Here is a 20,124-nt window from a genome sequence, read left to right as displayed (position 1 = left end):
GGAGTGGCCGTTTGTACAGGTGGCCGTATTATACAGGTGGCCGTGATGGCAGGTTCGATTGTAGTTCTCCATGTAATCAGAGAGTCAATACTGTGTCTGTTGTAATCATTTCATCTACTTATGCCCTTTCAGTTTTTTAAAATAATTATAGGTTGGTTGTTGTTTTTTCAAAAGGCTGGATTTTCAAATCTACTATGCGACCGAGCTTTGAAAACTCTCCAATAGAAAAATAAAATTAATATTCCTTCATTTTGAATTCCGAATAAATAGTAAAGAACTACATACATTCTACGTAAAAAAAAAAAAAAAGAATTGTGTGGATAGAAGCAAGGATTCTAAATACACCACAGGTCTCTTGAGAACAACCTTTGGTCTGCCCAGCCACGTCCGTTGGTCTCAAGAAGGCGCCACGTACCTCAGAACCACAAAGTTCTATCTGCTCCCAGTTCAGTACAAATACCTTGTTTTGAGAAATTGGACGAACAAAGTTTTGTCAAGTTTTTTTCGAAGGCAATTCTTTGAATATCTTGATATATAACGACTCCAAGTTATCTTTCGATTTTTGATAGAGCAGATAGAAGATTGGTTTCTGACCTCATATTTTATGGTCTTAATAACTCAAAATGGCCAACAATGTCAGATAGAACTGTAAATCTGAGGTAGCGATGGATCAATAACCGTATCTATAACCTCCTCCGTTTTATACATGTATTAGCTTTAGACATGTGCACCGTGCACCTGTGATAAAGGTCTAGGCCAACGCTTATCTCTCTGTTTCCCTTGCTTGCTGTGAGAATGCTAGGCTTATACCCGGTATCTGTTCTTCTGCCCCCGTCGTTTCATGCAAGAAAAATTCTGAAATTATGCACACTGAGCCCAAAAATGTGAAATTATGCGATTTTGTTAATTTTAACAAAGGATTAATTAAAAGGAAAATAATTTGAAATTATCCCCCCCCCCCCGAAAAAAATAATAAATTTGGCTAAATTATGCGGGGTGCATAAAAACACGGGGACAGGTTGTTGCATGTCGCAGCCGAGTCGTGACGACGCACAGTGCGTTACCCTTTCTTGTCCTGGAGACTGGAGAGTAGTAGGCGAGGAGCAGCTAACGCATGGTGATGCCTGCATTGATGCCTGATATATTCTCCAACCACGTAAACCAAGTAAAAGTGAGTCTCTTTTACATTAGGGCGGGGAAGGGGGGAGGGGATAGGAATAGCTGTCTTTTGTTTCATCAAACTAGGCCTCCATTTTATTTTTACATTGTATTTGCACACCCAAAATGCATGTATAAATCATAGCCAAAAATCGATTGCCAACCCATGAAATGTTTTGCCAGAGTCTGTGATATGATAGGTCTAACAGGTTATTTATTCATTAGTCCAGCCTTCTTGATTACGTCATTCACAACTCTCGACAACAGTGCCGAAGCCCCCCCCCCCCCTCCCCAAACCAGGACAGTCGTGCTACTGACTGAAGTTGTCTTTGGGCCATTCCCAAAGGGGGGGGGGGGGGTATAGGGCCTATACATGATCTTATGCACAATAGATTCGTAAATAGGCTGGTTTATCAATGTCATGCTCATACTGTGCCGGAACAACATAGGGGGGAGGGGTGGGGGGGGGGGGACTGCAGCGCTCTTTCCTAATCCTATACTATCGTCATTTTCCTTAGACTTCTTTTGCATTAATGATATTTTTAAATGTTTGTCTCTCTCTTGAACTGTTATTTCGGGGTGCCTTGACAGTCCAAGCCGACTTTGTGCTGTTGAGGCTAGATAGGTGAGCAGATCGAGTAAGCCTCATTCGCCGTTTGGACTTCTCTGTTGACATTCACCCCTCGGCGCTCTTATGACCGTACGTAGTTGCGAGTGCCGTAAAACCAAAGATCGTGTAGTAGAGAATCTTTGGTAAAACCTTACTATATCTACCATAGAGTTACCTCCTTTTAAACTATAGTCAGAGAGTATTTAATTCTATTTTAGTGTCTCTGCTATAGTGTACATCTATGATATCTACACACACGTAAAACTAAACAAAGTGCCACAGCCCACAGAAAGGGCCCTCTACTCTCTACTGCCTTCAAGAAAATTTTAAGGTGGAGTTACTGGCCCCTTTTTTTCCGAGAAAACGCTATGACGTCAACTTTTGCGTCGCAGAGTAGAATTGCTGATTAAGATGAAAGTTAAGCCGAAGTTTAACAAGTGAGGACAAATTGTTTCCAAAATACGATGAAGTGAGGGCTATCTTGCTTTAAAAAAAAACAAACTTGTCTATACAGATGTAGTTTTCTTTTTAGAACGATAAAACATTATTTTTTGTTATTCGGACCTCTGACCTCAGAAAGAAAACAGGAAGAAGGAAGCAGGGGAATCGGGAATAGTGGAAGGTTACGATACCGTATTTCACACATAGATATATGCGGCATTAACATGCCTTATCGTGGAAATATACCAAGTTTGGACGCATTTATCTCATCTTTCACTCTCTGAAAAGTAATGTCAGTTTTGCTTGTTAGTAATTGACAAGACTCCCAATTCATATTAACGTCTATTCAATTGTATTGGACAACGAAATCGTCATACAATTTTTAAAACACTGGTTTTTACTTCATTTAGATCAGGCATTCTCTCGACAGAAGTGAAGGAACATTTAATCCCTCTTGGACAATTGTTCTATCAGGACATCGGAAATAATCAGCTACTTGATTTGCGCGTAGAAATAGAAATCTATTGCCATCCTCAACCCCCCCAACAACAACAACAAACCCCCCCAAAAAACAAACAAAAACAAAACAACAACAACAACAACAACAACAACAAAAACAAACTAAACGTGTTTTTTCTCTTTTTTTCTCTTCTTAAAACTAAAAATAACCAACCAATCAAACTGAAACAAACATTGCACTGTATAGATCTAATTAATTTCATGAACATCTCATTTTGTGTATAATGTACATTTATACATGCATAAATGATGGTATCGATATAGACCTGATTTATCGCTTTAATTCACGGCAACGATCCAGGATATTGTGTTGGACGGTCTTGGGACAAAATCATGGACGTGCGGACGTGGGGCCAACTAGATTCTAGAATCTAGACCTACTTGTCTGCAGTTCGGCACGGGATTTTAATTTAGGCTTAGTGTCTCAATTTTGTTTGTGTTAAACAGCGACAGAGAAACAACCCTACTGAAATCGAGGTAAATCGACAATACTGTTTGAAATGTAGGCCTATCTATAATCTTGTCAATAATGACCAGTAATTTTTTGTAGTTTAGTCTTAGTCTTAGTATAGATCTAAATATAGATCTAGACTATAGATTCTAGATCTAGATCTAGATCTAGTAACCTAACCATGCCATTGGCATTGCAATGCCTCTGCCTCTAGATCTACCCTCCCTGCCTCCCTCTCCACTGTTTGTTAGCGCATGTTTCCTTTCAAAAGTCCAACTCTGTTAGTCTTAGTTACTAGATAGATCTAGATCTAACTTAAATTTTAAATTAAATTATAAAATAGTGATATTTAGACTAGATCTCTAGATCTAGATCTAATCTAGATATTAGATCTAGATCTAGTATCTAGATCTAGATCTAGATCTAGTTAGAAAGTGGCTATTCTCACCCGCCCGGAAGTTCTCGCAAGATCAACTCCTCCCCTCTTCTCTCTCTCTCTGTCTCTTTCTGAATACTGTCTATCGGTGTGGACGATCAAATTGACCAAAACAAAGTTAAAAAATAATGTTAAAACACAAAAGTAAATTAATTTGGTTGCCTACAAAGATGCTACAGCTATTTAATTTTTCGAATCGAGCCGAACTACGCGGGTCGCCATTTTGATTTTGTTTTGCCCGGAAATTCTCGCGCTACTCCTCTCTCTCTTTCTCTCTCTCTCTCCACTGCCCACAGACAAAATTATACGCTTTTAGTAGGCTACAGTTGTAAATGAATGTTTGTTCACGGCACAGAATTCTACAATATTTCTGTTATCACAGTGTAGAATTCTGTGGTTTAGGGTGAACGCAAAATTTGGTGAATGCGCACCGGGTGAGAATAGCCACAAGACTCGCCTGCACTATTCTCACTCCGGGTGAGAATAGAGGTAGCCATTTAGTTATTTAGTCTACTGGTGGGCCTTCTATGGTAGAGGAAGAAGCAGGGATGCGCTTTCAACTCATGACTCATGACTCATGGAGCTGGTGAGACCCTTTTTATTAATTAAAAGGTAGTGTCAATTGCCACCGAGTGACGCGGTGGCAATTGATAAAAATTGACTTTTTGTCAATTGCCACCGAGTAAATTGGAGCTCTTTTGCGTTGGTTCTACAACAAAATGTAGGCTCAGGCTAGCCTAGATCTACGCCTACGACGTCTCATTGAAAACACGCCAAGTTGGTACCGTAGCTCTAGACTAGAGGCTCGTCCAATGAAATTAGTTGAAAACAAATTGACCCATTAGACACACATTATAATGCTAAAGATGGTGTTGTTTCCAGACTTGACACCGCTTCACTCGGTGGCAATTGACAAAAAGTCAATTTTTGTCAATTGCCACTGCGTTACTCGGTGGCAATTGACGCTACCTAATTAAAAAAACGGAGTGTCTACGTACACACGGTAACCAGGCACTTAGCCTCAGTGTCTACGTACACAGTAACCGGCAACCGGGCACGTAATCTCAGTGTCACGAAAACGGTAACCGGGCATGTAGCCGCAATATCTACTACGTACACGGTAACCGGCAACCGGGCCTGTAGTCTCAGTGTCATCAGAGACTATAATTAAATACTCTCTGGTGTCACGTACACGGTAACCGGGTAGTTCAGAACTCCAAGCAGGGTTGGTGATTTTTTTATTTTTAAAATAAAAATTTTAAAAATCGATTTTAAAAATTTAATCTAGAATCTAGATCTAGATCTGAGCATTTGCCAAAAGGTGGGATACCTGGGTGTGACAAATGAGGTCCAAAATCAACTTTATGTAATAATTCTTTAATCACCCATATTATATAGCCTAATGATTGCTCTTTCAGGCTCAGTAACTGCCAAAGCTGTATATGCAAGGGTCTTGGTGTAATTCTGACTTGAATGACGGAAAAAGCAAAAAGTTCGTTCATAACAACAATGATGACACAAATTTATGAATACTCAAAGTTCCTTTCTTCAGCTAGGCTGATGTTATATTTTGAGACATAGCAAATAACTTCCAAAAATACATAGAATTGACAATTTATAAAAATCTTTATTAATTTTTGATAAAATTACTTTTTTGTGTCATAATAGTTATGAACGAACAATAAGTGACCAAAATACTATCAATTATATCAAGTTTCATCGACTAGAATTGTCTAAAAATAACACTCTGGTCTAATTATAGTCAAGTGATAAATGAAAGACCATTGAACAGCTATTTTTAAACGCAAACTGGTCTTTGGGCATATTATGCATAAATTTAAAGTTCGTTCATAACCATTATGACACACTGTTTCGTTCATAAAACTATTATGACAAATTTTACTTTTGGCCCCTAAAATTTACTTATATTGTTCTGTCTTTCACATAAAACGGTTTTCATTTATGAGGCTTTGCTTAAAATATGATAGATTCCTCTATGTAGGGAGAATTCAAAGTTTATAACCTGAAAAACCCTTAGAATACCTTTAAAATGGTTTGTTCATAACAATTATGACAAACTTCAATTTTGACCTAAAAATTTACTCATTTTGATCTGTCATTCATTTTTAAAAACTTTTATTAAATGAAACTCTCCTCATAATATGTATCTCTGTACATGTTTTTAAAGTTTGTTAACAATGAAAAGCCCTAAAAATATATCAAATGGACTATAAATAGTTCGTTCATAACCATTACTACAAAAGTATAATACTAATTAAAATCCACACCCATACACTCATGATAAAAATCAAAATATCAGAATGTATGCAAGGTCTATTCTGTCCTTTAGTTGGGTTAAAATTAAAAATACATCCCAAAACAACTGTAAATTACATGGAATAATGTTTCGTTCATAACCGTTATGACACACTGTTTCGTTCATAACTATTATGACAAATTTTACTTTGGGCCCAAGAAATTAACTTATTGTTCTGTCATTCACATAAAATTGTTTTAATTTATGAGACTCTCCTCAAAATAAGGTTATATGTTGGAAGAATTCAAAGTTTAATCGCTGAAAAACCCTATACCTTTAATTGTTCGTTCATAACTATTATGACAAACTTCAGTTTTGACCTAAAAATTAATATTTTGACCTGTCATTTACTTTAAAATTTTATATTAAATGAAAGTTTCCTCATAAATATGTATCTGTGTACATGTTTTTAATGTTTATCAACTCTGGAAAGCCCTCAGAGTACAATATGTAGTTCGTTCATAACCATTACTACAAAAGTAAAATACTAATTAAAATCCAGACCCATACACTTATGATAAAAATCAAAATATCAGAATGTAAGCAAGGTCTATTACATCCTCAAGTTGGGTTAAAATTAAAAATACATCCCAAAACAACTGTAAATTACATGGAATAAGGTTTCGTTCATAACCATTATATTATGACACACTGTCACGTTCATAACATGATGACAATCCATTATGACAAGCATATTTTTGCCTCTTCTTCGCTTCTCTTTTGAGTCATCAGCACGATACTCTTCCATGTTCATTCCACCATGTAAAAGGATGTTGTGAAACAGTGGGAAGTCCCTCACATGATATTTTGCAGAAATATCATAAAGTGTTTGTTCATATTACATCATTATGACAAACCTGGATTATCTCAATCAAAGTCATATTTAAGCAAAACCATGCGATGGAGCGGAAAATTACCCTTCTAATGGATCAATGTCAAACCAATGTTTAATATCGGTCATTCCCCGGGATGATGTTTAACGATTTGGGTTTTCTAGACCTTGGAAAGTCTGATGATGTAATTATGACACGAGTTATGAACGAACTTATAAATTTTACTCAGCAATAACATCATTAATATAAAAAAATAAAACCCTTTTAATGGACACACGCTGTTATGATGGTGTATACAAACTATTTTCAATGTTTGAATGCACTTCTGTTTGATAGTTTAAGATTAACAATATTCTGTATTTAACATACAATTACGTGTGCTCTCAGGATGAGTAAAAAATGCCCTATTTTTAGTACTATTATCTTTCTATGTAGAGATATAAGATGCACACATCAATCTACCTGCTCATGCAGCTTGACCAACTTATTTCCTTGCCATATGCATAAAGTTTTCAGAAGAAAACATATTTTACCATGAGTAGTGGTTGATTTAAAAAGTCCTTAAGCAAACACCCCCACCTTTTGGCAAAAGCTCATCTAGATCTAGATCTAGTCTTGATTTATATCAGATTTTTTATATTTAACCAAAAAAAAATTATTTAAAAAAAAATGTCGACACAGTTTGGGATTTTTAGAGGCTAAAATTATGGTCTTTTAGTGCAAAATGCATTGTCTTTATTTTAACTAATTTTAAAAAGAAAGCCTTAATCTGCTAATTATCAGTGAATTATGGCTACAGACAAAAAAATGAAGAAAATGTCAGTCTAAAAGGAAGGGGGGGGGGGGGGTAGGGGTGTAATTATGCATAGATAAACTTGCATTTTATTACAGTGTGTGTGTGTGTGTGTGTAGTGTGCGCGCTTGTGTTTGTCAAAAAAGAAAAAGAAAATGCTAATTTAATATCAATTAATGAAAAAAAAGTAAATTGAAAACTGTATTATTCTACTACTTACAGTGACAGGAGAAAGCAGACTTTTAAGCATGTTTATACAGTCGAACCTGCCCTGACGGCCACCTCTATATGACGGCCACCTCTATAAGACGGCCACCTGTACAAACGGCCACTTTCCATTTCCCCCTTTGCGTTTTTTCGATATAATTAAACTGTAAAACGGGCACCTGTCCAACGCGGCCGCGGCCACCATAATTTAACACACAACCCCTATCATACTAAGCAATAATACCTGTCTAAGACGGTCACCTTAGTGACTCCATTACGTTTTGTCATAAATTGTGCATTGGCCCCTGGCGTTGTGGGCGAGCCGTCAAATTCAATCACCTGTCGTTGTTGTTAGGTAGTCCCTCCAACCGTTCGTGTTGCGTAGGCCCCTCCCACTGTTGACCAATAGCTACCAATTTTCAGCTGCTGGTGAGGTAAGCGTGTGATCCCTCATAACCCATAAGCCCCGCCCAGAACTCATACACAAATCGTAAGTGAGATGAGTGGTCACTGTTTACCCAGTCTGTAACAAAGTAACAAAGGACGTCAACATAAACTTGTTACAGAAACGTTGCTCGTTCTCCGACCCATGTGTTTGTTTTAACATAGCACTCGGTCTTCCTTGTCTTATACATTTCGTTTTATTGTCACCCTTGTGCAAAATCAGCGACAAAATAAAAATTACAAACGAAATACAAACCAACTACAACACCAACAAAGACAACATAATGGGGCTACTTTCGATTGAGGCCTCAGATGGGAATGGTTTTTTTTCTTTATCTTGATCAGTCCTGCCTGAGACGGCCACCTGTCTTATACGGCCTCTTTTCTCCTTGACAATGGGTGGCCGTCTTACACAGGTTTGACTGTATTAGTCTACTAAAACCTTGTATCTGTTTTATAAAACCAAGGAAAGGAGTTCTGAATGTTTAAAGATGTAAAAACTGAATACATTTGTTTAAAAGGGATTTAATTTCAATTATGGAAAAAAAAGTAAATTGAATTGTATTATTTTGCAGTAAAAGGGGGGAAAGCAGACTTTCAAGCATGATTGTATTAGTCTACTAAACCTTATATCTGATTTATGAAACCAAGGAAAGAAATTCTGAATGTTGAAATAATGTAAAAACTGAATAAAAATAAATTTAAAAAAAAGTGATTTAAATCACTGATTTTTATAATTTAAAAAATCAAGTTGATTAAAATTTTTTAAAAATCAACTGATTTAAATCGACCTGATTTAAATCAACCCAACCCTGACTCCAAGTTAAGTTTTTGTCCTCCGGTGTTGCCTTCAACCCCACCCCTCCCCCGGCTGTACCTTTAAAAAAAATTAAAATCCCCCCATTCTGGAGCCCTACTTCGCACCGCACAGACTTTGAATGAACTTTGGTGACCCCAACCGGTACTCACAATGTCGTGATGCACACACACACAGGTTCACTGAGGTAAAAGAAAATCTGGGGGGTTATAGGGGGGGGGCATGCCCCCAGTTTTAACCCATAAATTTGATATTTTACAGTTAGATACAGATTTGAAATTTTTCTGAAAATAATTGATTTGCGACAGATTTAGTGTCTTTATGTGTGATCTGCAGCAAACAGTGCTGCAGTTTGACCCCCGAAGCAGTGCTTCTGTGTGCGGGAGTGAAATTAAAATTTACCACATCATGTGACAAAGCATGGCCAGGAATGTGTTGACCTACATGTGTAGGGGAGGAATTCCGTAACGAACGACCACTATGAAATAGAGTAGAATAGAGGGGTTGGGGTAAGGTAGGGTTTGGGGTAAGCCGAAATGAATCTGCTGGGCAGAAGCCTCCACCATCGTTCAAGTCCAGGAGGAGATGTGTGGAAAGGACAGGACAAAAGGATAGAGATAGAAACTAAAAATCAATATGACTAAGAAAGTGGTGATGGATGGGACACACCTTCAGAAAGCCCAGCAGGAACATCACAAGACGATCGCTGCAGTGGAACCCACAGGGAGCACGAGGCAGGGGTAGGCCACGGGAAACATGGAGGAAATGTGTGAAACGGGAACATATGAGAGAGATGTAGCTCACTTGGAACAAGCTTGGAAGGATGGCCCAGGACAGAGATAAAATATTAAAAGATGGAAGGAGCTTGTATTATGGCCTCTATACCCAGCCAGGGGTGAAAGGCATTGATGATGATGACTGTTTGGGGCAGGGTTAGGGTTAGGTCTCTTCTTTTAATTATAAATATTGTGTTTGTAAATTGTTGGAGTGGTCGTTCGTTACAGAAGTCCCCCCTTTGGTTGACTTACCCACCGACTTGTGTGCATTGCTTTAATTATAGTTTTGTTCAAACTGATATTTTGGTTGGGCTATGATGATAATGTTTGAGATTCAGTTGTCATTGTGTAGGCTTTTTACTTTTTAAAATTAATGATTACTGTCTATTTATACACACTTAATTAATTTATATTGTGACATGCTGACGCTTTTAAAGCTTACATTTTTAAAAATCAATTTAGTTGTCTACACTACCGACTGTAAAGAAAAATTATCTTGTAGGGTGGTAAAAAATTTGTAGTGCAACTTATTGTCAATATACATCCCCCCATCTATGGAACATATACTCTTCAACTTTTGCGCAATGACTTTAACTTCAATATTTGTCTTAACAAATGAATATTTTTTAGACCACCTGTGTGCTGTTGACCCTATTCTAGAAAATGTCCCTTAAGAAATAATGATAATTCCCAGGCGATGATTTCTACAAATTTTAAAAGGCTTACACACATCCTATGATCTGGGACAATAGTACTTTTAAAAACAAGCCCGTCCTACTTCTTTTAATTATGCGCTTATGGAAATCATATTTTGAGGACCTAGTGCAATTATTTGTAATGGAGTGGAACAAAACTTGCTTTTTACTCCGTTTCTGCAGCCATGGATGATTACATTTTATAATTGTTCAAATGAAAACACACTGGCTGGCACCAGCGCATTGCTACTGAATAGTTGTGGGTTACACTATTCTTCCCTAATTTTACTTGTCAGTTATTTATATATATATATATATATATATATATATATATATATATATATATATATATATATATATATAAATAACTATTATATACTATAACTAATATTTTGAAAGTTGTATGTGATGCAACTCTAATTTAGATTGTTTGAAGAATCGCACGTTTGTTTGAAGAATCGCACATATTTGTTTGAAGAATCGCACATATTTGTTTGAAGAATCGCACATGTTTGTTTGAAGAATCGCACATATTCATACCGTATGAAATAAATCCAAGAGTGACGGTATCAAACCAAGGTGTCTTCCTGTTGCAGTATCTTGACTTCAATTCTTCCTATATCCATATTGCTGCTTCTTATCAGACTAGTTTATAAATTATGAGTAGAAACTCGTTACAATTTCCCTTGTCATTGATCTGAATATTGTAATAATGCTTGGGTTTTAAAAGTTTTACAGTTACTAAAAAGGTTCATAGGTGAGCTGTGACCTAAGCCACATACGTTAGCAAAATGCGTGTTAGAAGTGGGATGCTGGGAATACTTCCATTTTCAGCGTGACAGAGATTTGAAGTGCATCACACTTATGAAGAAAAGTGTTTTTTTTAATCCAGCCTCGATTGTTGTGGAAAAATGTGATTAAGTTACAGACAAATTGACACAATCTGCTGTGCAAAGTTCAAAGTAGGCATTGCATGGGTGACATTGATTCACCCATTAAAAAGTTGTTTGTGGATAAGTTGCCCTAAGAATTTTTGACCACACTATAAATTACTTACCATATCATCTTATTTTGGGTCACAGATGGCAACTTTCTGTTTTTCTGCTACGTGTTTTGCTTACTTTTCTTTCTGCAAACTGCAAAGAGTCTGTCCATACCCGAAAAAGACAGACTTTCAGGAAAGACCCTATACACGCACGTGACACACTTGACAGTGATCAGTGGCGGGGCGCCATTGGTGCAATTGGTGCAAGCGCTCCACCCCCCCCCCCCACCTTCTAATTGTTCTAAACCTGTCTGTGCTCTAGAACTACATTACTACATCCTTGTGATCTGTCACTCGCTGGCTGCGCCAGTGAAGAGACAGACGGCGAGGATGGTTTATGCTCGTCGCACCGCTTGCGGTAGTGTCTGCTGGGAGCAAGCAAAATCTTTGCACCAAAGTTATTTTTGTCACTGAAGAGAAATATAGGCATCGTTCGTCCCGCTCAAGAAGAAAGGAGCATTAAACTGCTCTTCGCAGCACCAATTTGGTGCGAGCTAAATATTTGATCCAAGTTTCCGCGAGCCTATCTACTGCACTAGTGTAGAGTCTACGGTTACTCAATGAAGAAACATGGGTATCGAAACTGTTGTCTCCCTCTATTGTATAGCAAGTCCTGGTGCTGCACGAAGTAATTAGAAATCTTTAAATCTTCCCAGATTGTGAGCATAGTGAGTTGTTAGTATTGTTTCACTTTATTGCAGTCTTTATGCGGTTTCATCTAGAAACAGTTGTAAATATCGATATAATATTTAGATTACGGGATATCCTGCAGATTCTAATTGACTTTCTCTAGAAATCTTAATAGTAGCTGCTAAGCCTATTAAAATTGCCCATTTGCTCACTTTCTAATTTTGCACCTCCTTATCTGCAACCCACGCGACGCCACTGACAATGATGATGCTTTTTTATTGCTTTTGTACTTGAGACCAATAATAAATTATTTCAAAGACATTTTTGTGAGGCGTGCTGACAAAATGAGTTACTTCTCGCATTCCACAAATGGAGATATTGGCCAAAAGTTGACACTAGGGTCAAACTGGTAGATTTTCTATTCATGCCATATTCTTGAAGTATGGCATGCTTTTTATTATTTCATACTTATAAATTGTAAAAAATAATATCACCTCTATAAAAGTGTGGTGTGCCTGATTCCATAGGGATCGAATCTGAGAAGTAACTCATTTTCATCATTTTGTCAGCACGCTGCACATTTAATGTTTTGGTAATTTTTTCCTTCTTGATCTTGATTCTTCATGTCTGTGGACTCACTGTTTAGGTACGCTTGTGGGAGTGATTATTACATATGTCTGTGGACTCACTGTTTAGGTACGCTTGTGGGAGTGATTATTACATATGTCTGTGGACTCACTGTTTAGGTACGCTTGTGGGAGTGATTATTACATATGTCTGTGGACTCACTGTTTAGGTACGCTTGTGGGAGTGATTATTACATATGTCTGTGGACTCACTGTTTAGGTACGCTTGTGGGAGTGATTATTACATATGTCTGTGGACTCACTGTTTAGGTACGCTTGTGGGAGTGATTATTACATATGTGTGTGTGGGCCTAGAGAAAGGTACCAAAAGTCGCACAGACCGTTTTGAGCTACAGGCTGATAATGACAAAAATCACTTTTTTGACCAAAATGTGGTTCCATTAAAAAATGATAAATAGATGCAACATTTTTTTTACTATGTACTCAAAGGGTTTACATTGAATTGACTTCTGAATATTTCATTTTGAATTATTTGAGGAAAGGGAAACAAATAATGAAAACTGCTTTTAAAACGTGTTAACATCTATTGTTGAAGCACGTTTTCTCATCCCTGCTATGTTTTACCATTGAATTCCGCTCATGATATCGATGTCAACTTCAACTGAATGCCAAATTGGAAATGAATTTTCCAAGAATATATATATAATAAACATTTAAAAATAATTTTAAAAAAAGTTTGTATGTGTTCTCACGTTTGTTAAACTTAAAAGCTCATTTTCTCAAAATTATATTTCTATACCCTAGCTCGCAAAATGTGCGATATCTCAAAAACTACTTGAGATATCTAAGAAATTTAAAGACCCCTGTGTTCAGCATTGAATTTCCTATAAGGTACAACTCTTAACTCAAAATGGTCAAAATCCGACTATTGGTGGTACCTTTCTTTAGGCACACACACAATTAGTTTAACAATACATGTACCATTAATCATGAATACCTTGAATGTAATCTTTATGTTTGTTTTTTGTTTTGGTACAGTGTTTTACGGCGCTCGCAACTGCATAAGGTCATATGAGCGCGCGGGACACACCTAATATTTTCAGTTGGTAGGAAATTTTGAATTTTGCCCGGGTGGCGGCAGAAGCCTACTCTTATCGATTTTAGACCACCAAGGGATCTTTAATGTGCGCAACTTGCACAAGGGTCCTCCGAGATTTTTTCGCCCTTGTCCGAGAAGGCTAGGTGTAGATCTTTCCTACCAGAAGATCAGGGGTGTGGCTGAAAGACAGCAGTAAGAAGAAGCGAAGGAGTCGCTGTAGATAGGCTGCAGAAAGAATCAGGAGCCCAAACGAATGGGCAAAGGTGGTGTGGGGGTGGGGGCAGAAGGAGGAGACGAAAGCAGACGACAGAACATTGCTAGAGAGCAGGAAATGAGGTGAAAGGAGACAAATTTAGAGAAAAAAATGTTTCGGTCGCTACCCGGATTCGAACCCGGGACCTTTTGAGTGAGAGGCCAACACTTGAACCTGTAGGCCACGAGAGCCCCCTGTAATCTTTATATGTTGTGTATTACATGCTGATGTTCTGCCACCCAAAATTTCCCAACATGTGGATAAATGGAATTTATTTTACCATCTATGAAACTTAAAACAATGGGTGAAAGTGCATTTGAATACCAAGGCCCCAAGCTCTGGAATGCTTTACCAAGTACTTTAAGAGAGATCAAATCTTTTGATTCATTCACATGTCAGCCGAAGTCGTTTCTGTTTTTAAATTAATGAGATGAATATTTGGAATAATTTTCTTTAGTCAGAACACAACGTTTTATGTTACTGTTGTACTGTATTACAGTATTGTAGCGCGCTCAGAGCCTGTGTGTGTGGGTGGTTGGCGGGTGCTCTGGTGTGGTTTGCTCCTTCTTTCCTCTTAAACATCTATCGTCCTTATCTCTCCTTCTTTTTTACGTTTGTTGTTATTCTCTTGTAACACCTCTAATCTTTGGCACTTATATGATCTTATTGTGTTGCAAGTGCCGTAAAACTCTTTACTTAAACTAAACTAAAAGAGCCTGTGTACTTTATTCGGGGTTGAGCTCTATATAAATGTCATTTAGTATTTATTATTCTATTATCTTATCCTGTATTTTTAATTCTTTTGAAATTGTTCTTTTTCTCTGTGTATTCAAAGGACAAGAGCATGATGAATTACACCTAAGTGGAAGAATGATGATGATTGAGACATTTTGTGACAGGATGTGGCTGTGTTTGTTCGTCGCCCTCCTCTCTGGACTCGGAGTTGAAGGATTTTTTATGAACGCAAGTAAGCAGAATCACTCGCCCTTTCTGGTCTGGCTTTCACTTTAAAAAAAAAGAATCCTCCCAAACTTTTTATGGCTTGATTTCGTAGTAGTAGTAGTACTTATTGATTTTTGGCTTGGTGTTGTGATGTGAAAGCTGCTTTGAAATTTTTGGGGATTTTTTGTTGGGTTTGTTTTTTTTCAGAATTTTTTCAATTCAAAGATGTGCTTCACGAACTGTTGGTAGTTCGTCCTTGTTTTCTCTTTGTACAGTAACAAGCACTTTTACTTGGTGGCTGATGCAGTGATGGTGCATGCTGGAGAATAATTATTGTTTGTGTCCGACTCTTAACGATGGTGTGTCCGTCAATGTAGGTCAGGTCAAACACTTTTTGGGGAGGAAAAAAACGTGTCACGACTCGGTGGAATCAGGGGCTTGTCAATTTGAGGGAATGTAGAGTTGTTGGTATCATCTGAAAGCTTGTTCATTTGTCTTGCTTTTAATGAAAAAAATACCCATGTCTTGATCAGAAGTTGAGATAGTGATTGAAGGAGGTGGGGATCACCTGGTTTCAAAGGTAAAATTAGAGATAAAATGGCCTCCAAAGTTTGGTGACTTCCATAGCTTCAGTGTCCTTGGAAAGTGAAAGTTTACATTTTTTTGTGCCATTAATCAATGATTTTCAGTGAAATCTGCACAGAAATGTGTTTTTGAATGGACATTAAATGGGGTTGAGCCGAAAAACAAAAACTCCGTGAAAATTGTCAAACGTTTGGGAAAGATGACAGTTTCTTCCTTTTCAACAGTATTTTGACGAGCGGCTGATTTCACCATGATGCGTCACACATGTACTGTAGTTTTTTAAAATGACGGTAGAGCTATTAGACCCATAAAATAAAAAAATAAAAATTGTTGCATTCTTCTTCATCTGCTCAGAACCTGGTTAGGAAAAATACATTTTACTGTAAAAAAAATTAGTTTCACAACATGGTCAAGCTTTTTAAAAAATTCAATTCTTTGAATATCTTGATAACGACTCCGAATGACCTACGATTTTGATAGAGCAGATGGAACATTTGGTTTCTGGCCTCATGGATGGTCTTGGTCACTCAAAATGGTCAATAATGTCAGATAAAACTGTAATTCTAAGAGGAAGCGATTTGGCAGTGGTCACCTGTCCATGGGCTGCTTTGAAAAGTTTTTACATCAAATGGCTATAAAATGTAAGTCTTAATGCAGGCTTGTGCACTGCTATTGAAGGCACTAGAATCTTGAAGTGCCAATTTGGAAATGAGAAGGTGGCTTGTGGGTGCTCTTGTGTGGTTTTCTCCTTCTTTCCTGTCAAATATCTATCGTCCGTATCTCTCCTCCTTCTGTAGGCCTACTTTGTATGTTTTTCTCTAGTAACACCTCTTATCTTTGGCACCTCTATGACTTAATTGTGTTGCAAGTGTCGTAAAACTCTTACTTTAAATACTTTAAAACTAAAAACTCTTCAGTTCTTACAATATGTTTGTTTGAGATTAGATTTATAAGAATTGGCTATCACCCCTGTATTGTGCCAATTTGAATTAATGATGATTTGTAGTTTCAGCCACTGATAAACCACGTAAAGGTAAACTCTCTGGCCATGTCATTATTTTACTCTCCCCTATCTGGCATTTTGGCAGTCTTTGGTATCTTCGCTTTTTGCTCATGCGCATTCAATTTATGCCAGTGTGTGTCACACGCTGGTTAGCAGTCCTACGCAACTGCATGCATGTGTGTGCTGCGACATGTACTTTGCATGGATAGTCTGCGGGTGGTTGGAGGGCGCCTCTGGTAGATTTCCTACTTTTTTACTTTCCCTCTGTTGTTTTTGTCTGTCTGTCTTTCTGTCTTTCTATCTTTCTTTTATCCCCAGCACTAAAAATCACCACGATTGTGTTGACGTGCCGCTCTTTACTCAAACAAACAAACAAACAAACAAGCAAGCACGGGTAGTCAGAAGGCGAACTCTTCTGTAATGTATATATGAGCTAGTCTGGGGGAGTCCAGAAGTACTCACCTCTGGCTCGTTTCTGAGCGGGGATCTTCCTGATTATTATGCACTTAAAATTTATATACATAGGCATATATATATGATATATATATATATATATATGTGTGTGTCATCCAAACCAGTATTCGCACTGAAATCTTCCCACAGAATGTAGACACCCTTTTGTCCTCCCCACCCCCACATCCCAACTGCCCCCCCTCCCCTCTCCCCCCACTACATATTATAATATTATGTAGCCTGTGCAAAAAAAGTCACCAGTGTGAATCGGTTCTGTCCCCACCCATGTTCACTTTGCTATCAGACTATATTCCATCTAGCGTCCAGGACTGGAGGAGATTTGGTCAGATATGTATTATTATGTTCCGCGCTAATTACAGATCGGTGCAATCTTAAGATTGCGCTGCGCATTTTTTGGCGATCGTATAATTGCACGGCAATCTGAAGATTGCGTTAATGTTATAGAAATCTATATTTCTGAAATAATTAAAATAAAAAAAAAATTCACTTCCATCTTTTTACATCAAGGAACATTCACATGTGTTTTCAAAAGTTAAAAAATATGAACATTGAAATTAAAATTAACATATTTATGAAACTGAAGAGCTCACAAGAATGATACGACAATTATAATATGTTCGTTAAAACGGGGAAGCGCAATCTTAAGATTGCTGTTCAATTATACGATCGTAAAAACACGTGCAATCTTAAGATTCCATCGATCGGTAATTAGCGCGGAACATACACACACTTTGCCTCTCTTGTGCAATGCATGCTGAAGACGTACGTAGGAGAGGCACAGTCACACCTTGATAGTGACATGATGATGAGTGAGATGAAAAAATGGAACTGCAGTGACATGCGTAATGCTGGGATGGTGACTCGGCGTTGTGACATTCTGAACAGTCGTAGATAGACGTTTTTGTTGTTTGCGGTGGGTTTTTTGTGTGGGTTTTTTTTCAATAATGTCTTTGTAGAGGATGGTTGCCTCTTACAGAATCAAAACTAACCCAAATAATAAATCAAAAAGATATTTTTAATTATTAAAAAACAACTTTTATAATTAAGGGTGGCTTTTTGGCTGCGTATAATAATTTTTTTTTAGCCGAACGAATTAAGAAAAGATTTTTTTAAATTGAAAAAGTATATAAAGGTTGGCTCTTTGGCTGCTTAGAATTTTTTTCAGGCGAACGAATTAAGAAAAGATTTTTTTTAATTGAAAAAAATTTATAAAGGTTGGCTCTTCTTTGGCTGCTGAGAATTTTTTTTCAGCCAGTTCTGGTTATCGTTTCCGCGTTTATGTGTGTCACTGCAGTATCTTTATTTCTAATGGAATGGCCTAAGAACGTACATAATGCTTATTCTATACATGTGTCTTATATATATTTATATTATGATTATTATGATAATGGCATGTTGTTTTCTTGCGATGAACAATGCAATGTACTAATACTAAACTACCCCCCCCTCTCTCCCCCGTCTCTCCCCCCTCCCCTCTCTCTCTCCCCCCCCTCTCTCTCTCCCTCTCTCTCTCTCTCTCTCTCTCTCTCTCTCTCTCTCTCTCTCTCTCTCTCTCTCTCTCTCTCTCCCTCCCTGACTTCCTGAGATGAGATGAGCTGATGACAAATTCCTGTTGACTTTGGCGCTCTACCTCTTCTGAGGGCGTCTGGCCTTGTGGTGGTTGTTGTTGTTGTTGTTGTTGTTGTAGCTGATGTTGTGGTTATTGTTGTCGTTGTTGTTGTTGTTGTTGTGGTTGTTGTTGTCGCTGTTGTTGTTGTTGTGGTTGTTGTTGTCGCTGTTGTTGTGGTTGTTGTTGTTGCTGTTGTTGTTGTTGCTGTTGTTGTTGTTGTTGCTGTTAATGTTGTTGTTGTTGCTGTTACTGTTGCTGTTGTGGTTGTTGTTGTTGCTGTTGTTGTTATTGTTGTTGTTGTTGCTGTTGTTGTTATTGTTGTTGCTGTTGCTGTTCAGTTGTGAAGGTTTCTGTTGTCCTTTGTATTGCAAGGGTCAAGGTGTGTGTGTGTGTGTGTGTGTGTGTGTGTGTGTGTGTGCGCGCGCGCGCGTGCGTACCTTTCCGAAATGTTTGGAGCCCCGAGGAACGCGTGCTCTTCGCCAGGGCCTCAGCCTCTCTTGGGCAGCGGGTGAGGCAGTCCAGCCTCCCTGAATCCTCCCCGAAGAGATGCCTTCGCCGGAAGGTTGTTGTTGCTGTTGTTGTTGCTGTTCCGCTGTGAAGGTTTCTGTTGTCCTTTCTATTGCAAGGCTCAAGGTCTAACCTTGGCTGTGGGTGGTTGGCGGGTGCTGTGGTGTGGTTTGCTTCTTCTTTCCTGTCAAACATCTATCGTCTTTATCTCCCCTTCTTTTTTGCGTTTGTTACTCTCTTGTAACACTTCTAATCCTCTGGCGCTCATATGACCTTGTGCAGTTGCGGGCGCCGTAATACCTCTACTAAAACAAAACATCTATCGTCCTTATCTCCCCTTCTTCTTTTTGCGTTTGTTACTCTCATGTAACGCCTCTAATCCTCTGGCGCTCTAATGAGCTAATCCAGTTGCGAGCGCCGTAAAACCTCTATTAAAACTTTAAAAAACCTCTTGTAATACCTCTAATCTTCTGGCGCTCATAATGACCTTGTGCAGTTGCGGGCGCCGTAAAACTTCTACTAAAACAAACATGTTGTTGGTGTTGTTGCTGGTGTTGTGGTTGTTGTTGTCGTTGTTGTTGTTGTCGTTGTTGTTGTTGTTAATGTTGTTGTTGCTGTTGTTAGTGTTGTTGCTGGTGTTGTTGTTGTTGGTGTCCGTCTGTGAAGGCTTCTGTTGTCCTTTGTATTGCAAGGGTCGAGGTCAAGTGCTCCCCTCTTGGTGTTTTAGTAAGAGCCTTCCGGCACTTGTAATGGCAATACTCATAATATTAATAATAATAGGTATATATAGCATCTTTGCATAGCGCAAATTCCCACTCAATAGCAAACTCTGTGCGCTTTACAATCTCTATTATTATTACCCCCAGCAGACCTGATTTGGGGAAAGGGGGCGG

The 20,124-nt window shown here is 38.1% G+C and overlaps 1 protein-coding gene across 1 annotated transcript in view; it reads left to right on the top strand.

Annotated features, from left to right (window-relative positions):
• Positions 1 to 3,027: 3,027 nt before the first annotated feature.
• The window catches only part of LOC101857677, a gene marked incomplete in the record, with an annotated part of 66,939 nt that continues 49,842 nt past the window's right edge, over positions 3,028 to 20,124 (top strand). The window contains 3 exon segments of the mRNA XM_013088404.2: positions 3,028 to 3,205; positions 14,947 to 15,078; positions 16,645 to 16,671. Coding sequence (XP_012943858.1) covers positions 14,982 to 15,078; positions 16,645 to 16,671 — 124 coding nt within the window.

The sequence above is a fragment of the Aplysia californica genome, unplaced genomic scaffold, assembly GCF_000002075.1.
Source record: "Aplysia californica isolate F4 #8 unplaced genomic scaffold, AplCal3.0 scaffold00736, whole genome shotgun sequence".
NCBI classification, from domain to species: Eukaryota; Metazoa; Mollusca; class Gastropoda; order Aplysiida; family Aplysiidae; genus Aplysia; species Aplysia californica.
The sequence above is the reverse complement of the archived record's forward strand: the minus strand, read 5'-3'. Positions and strand labels throughout refer to the sequence as shown.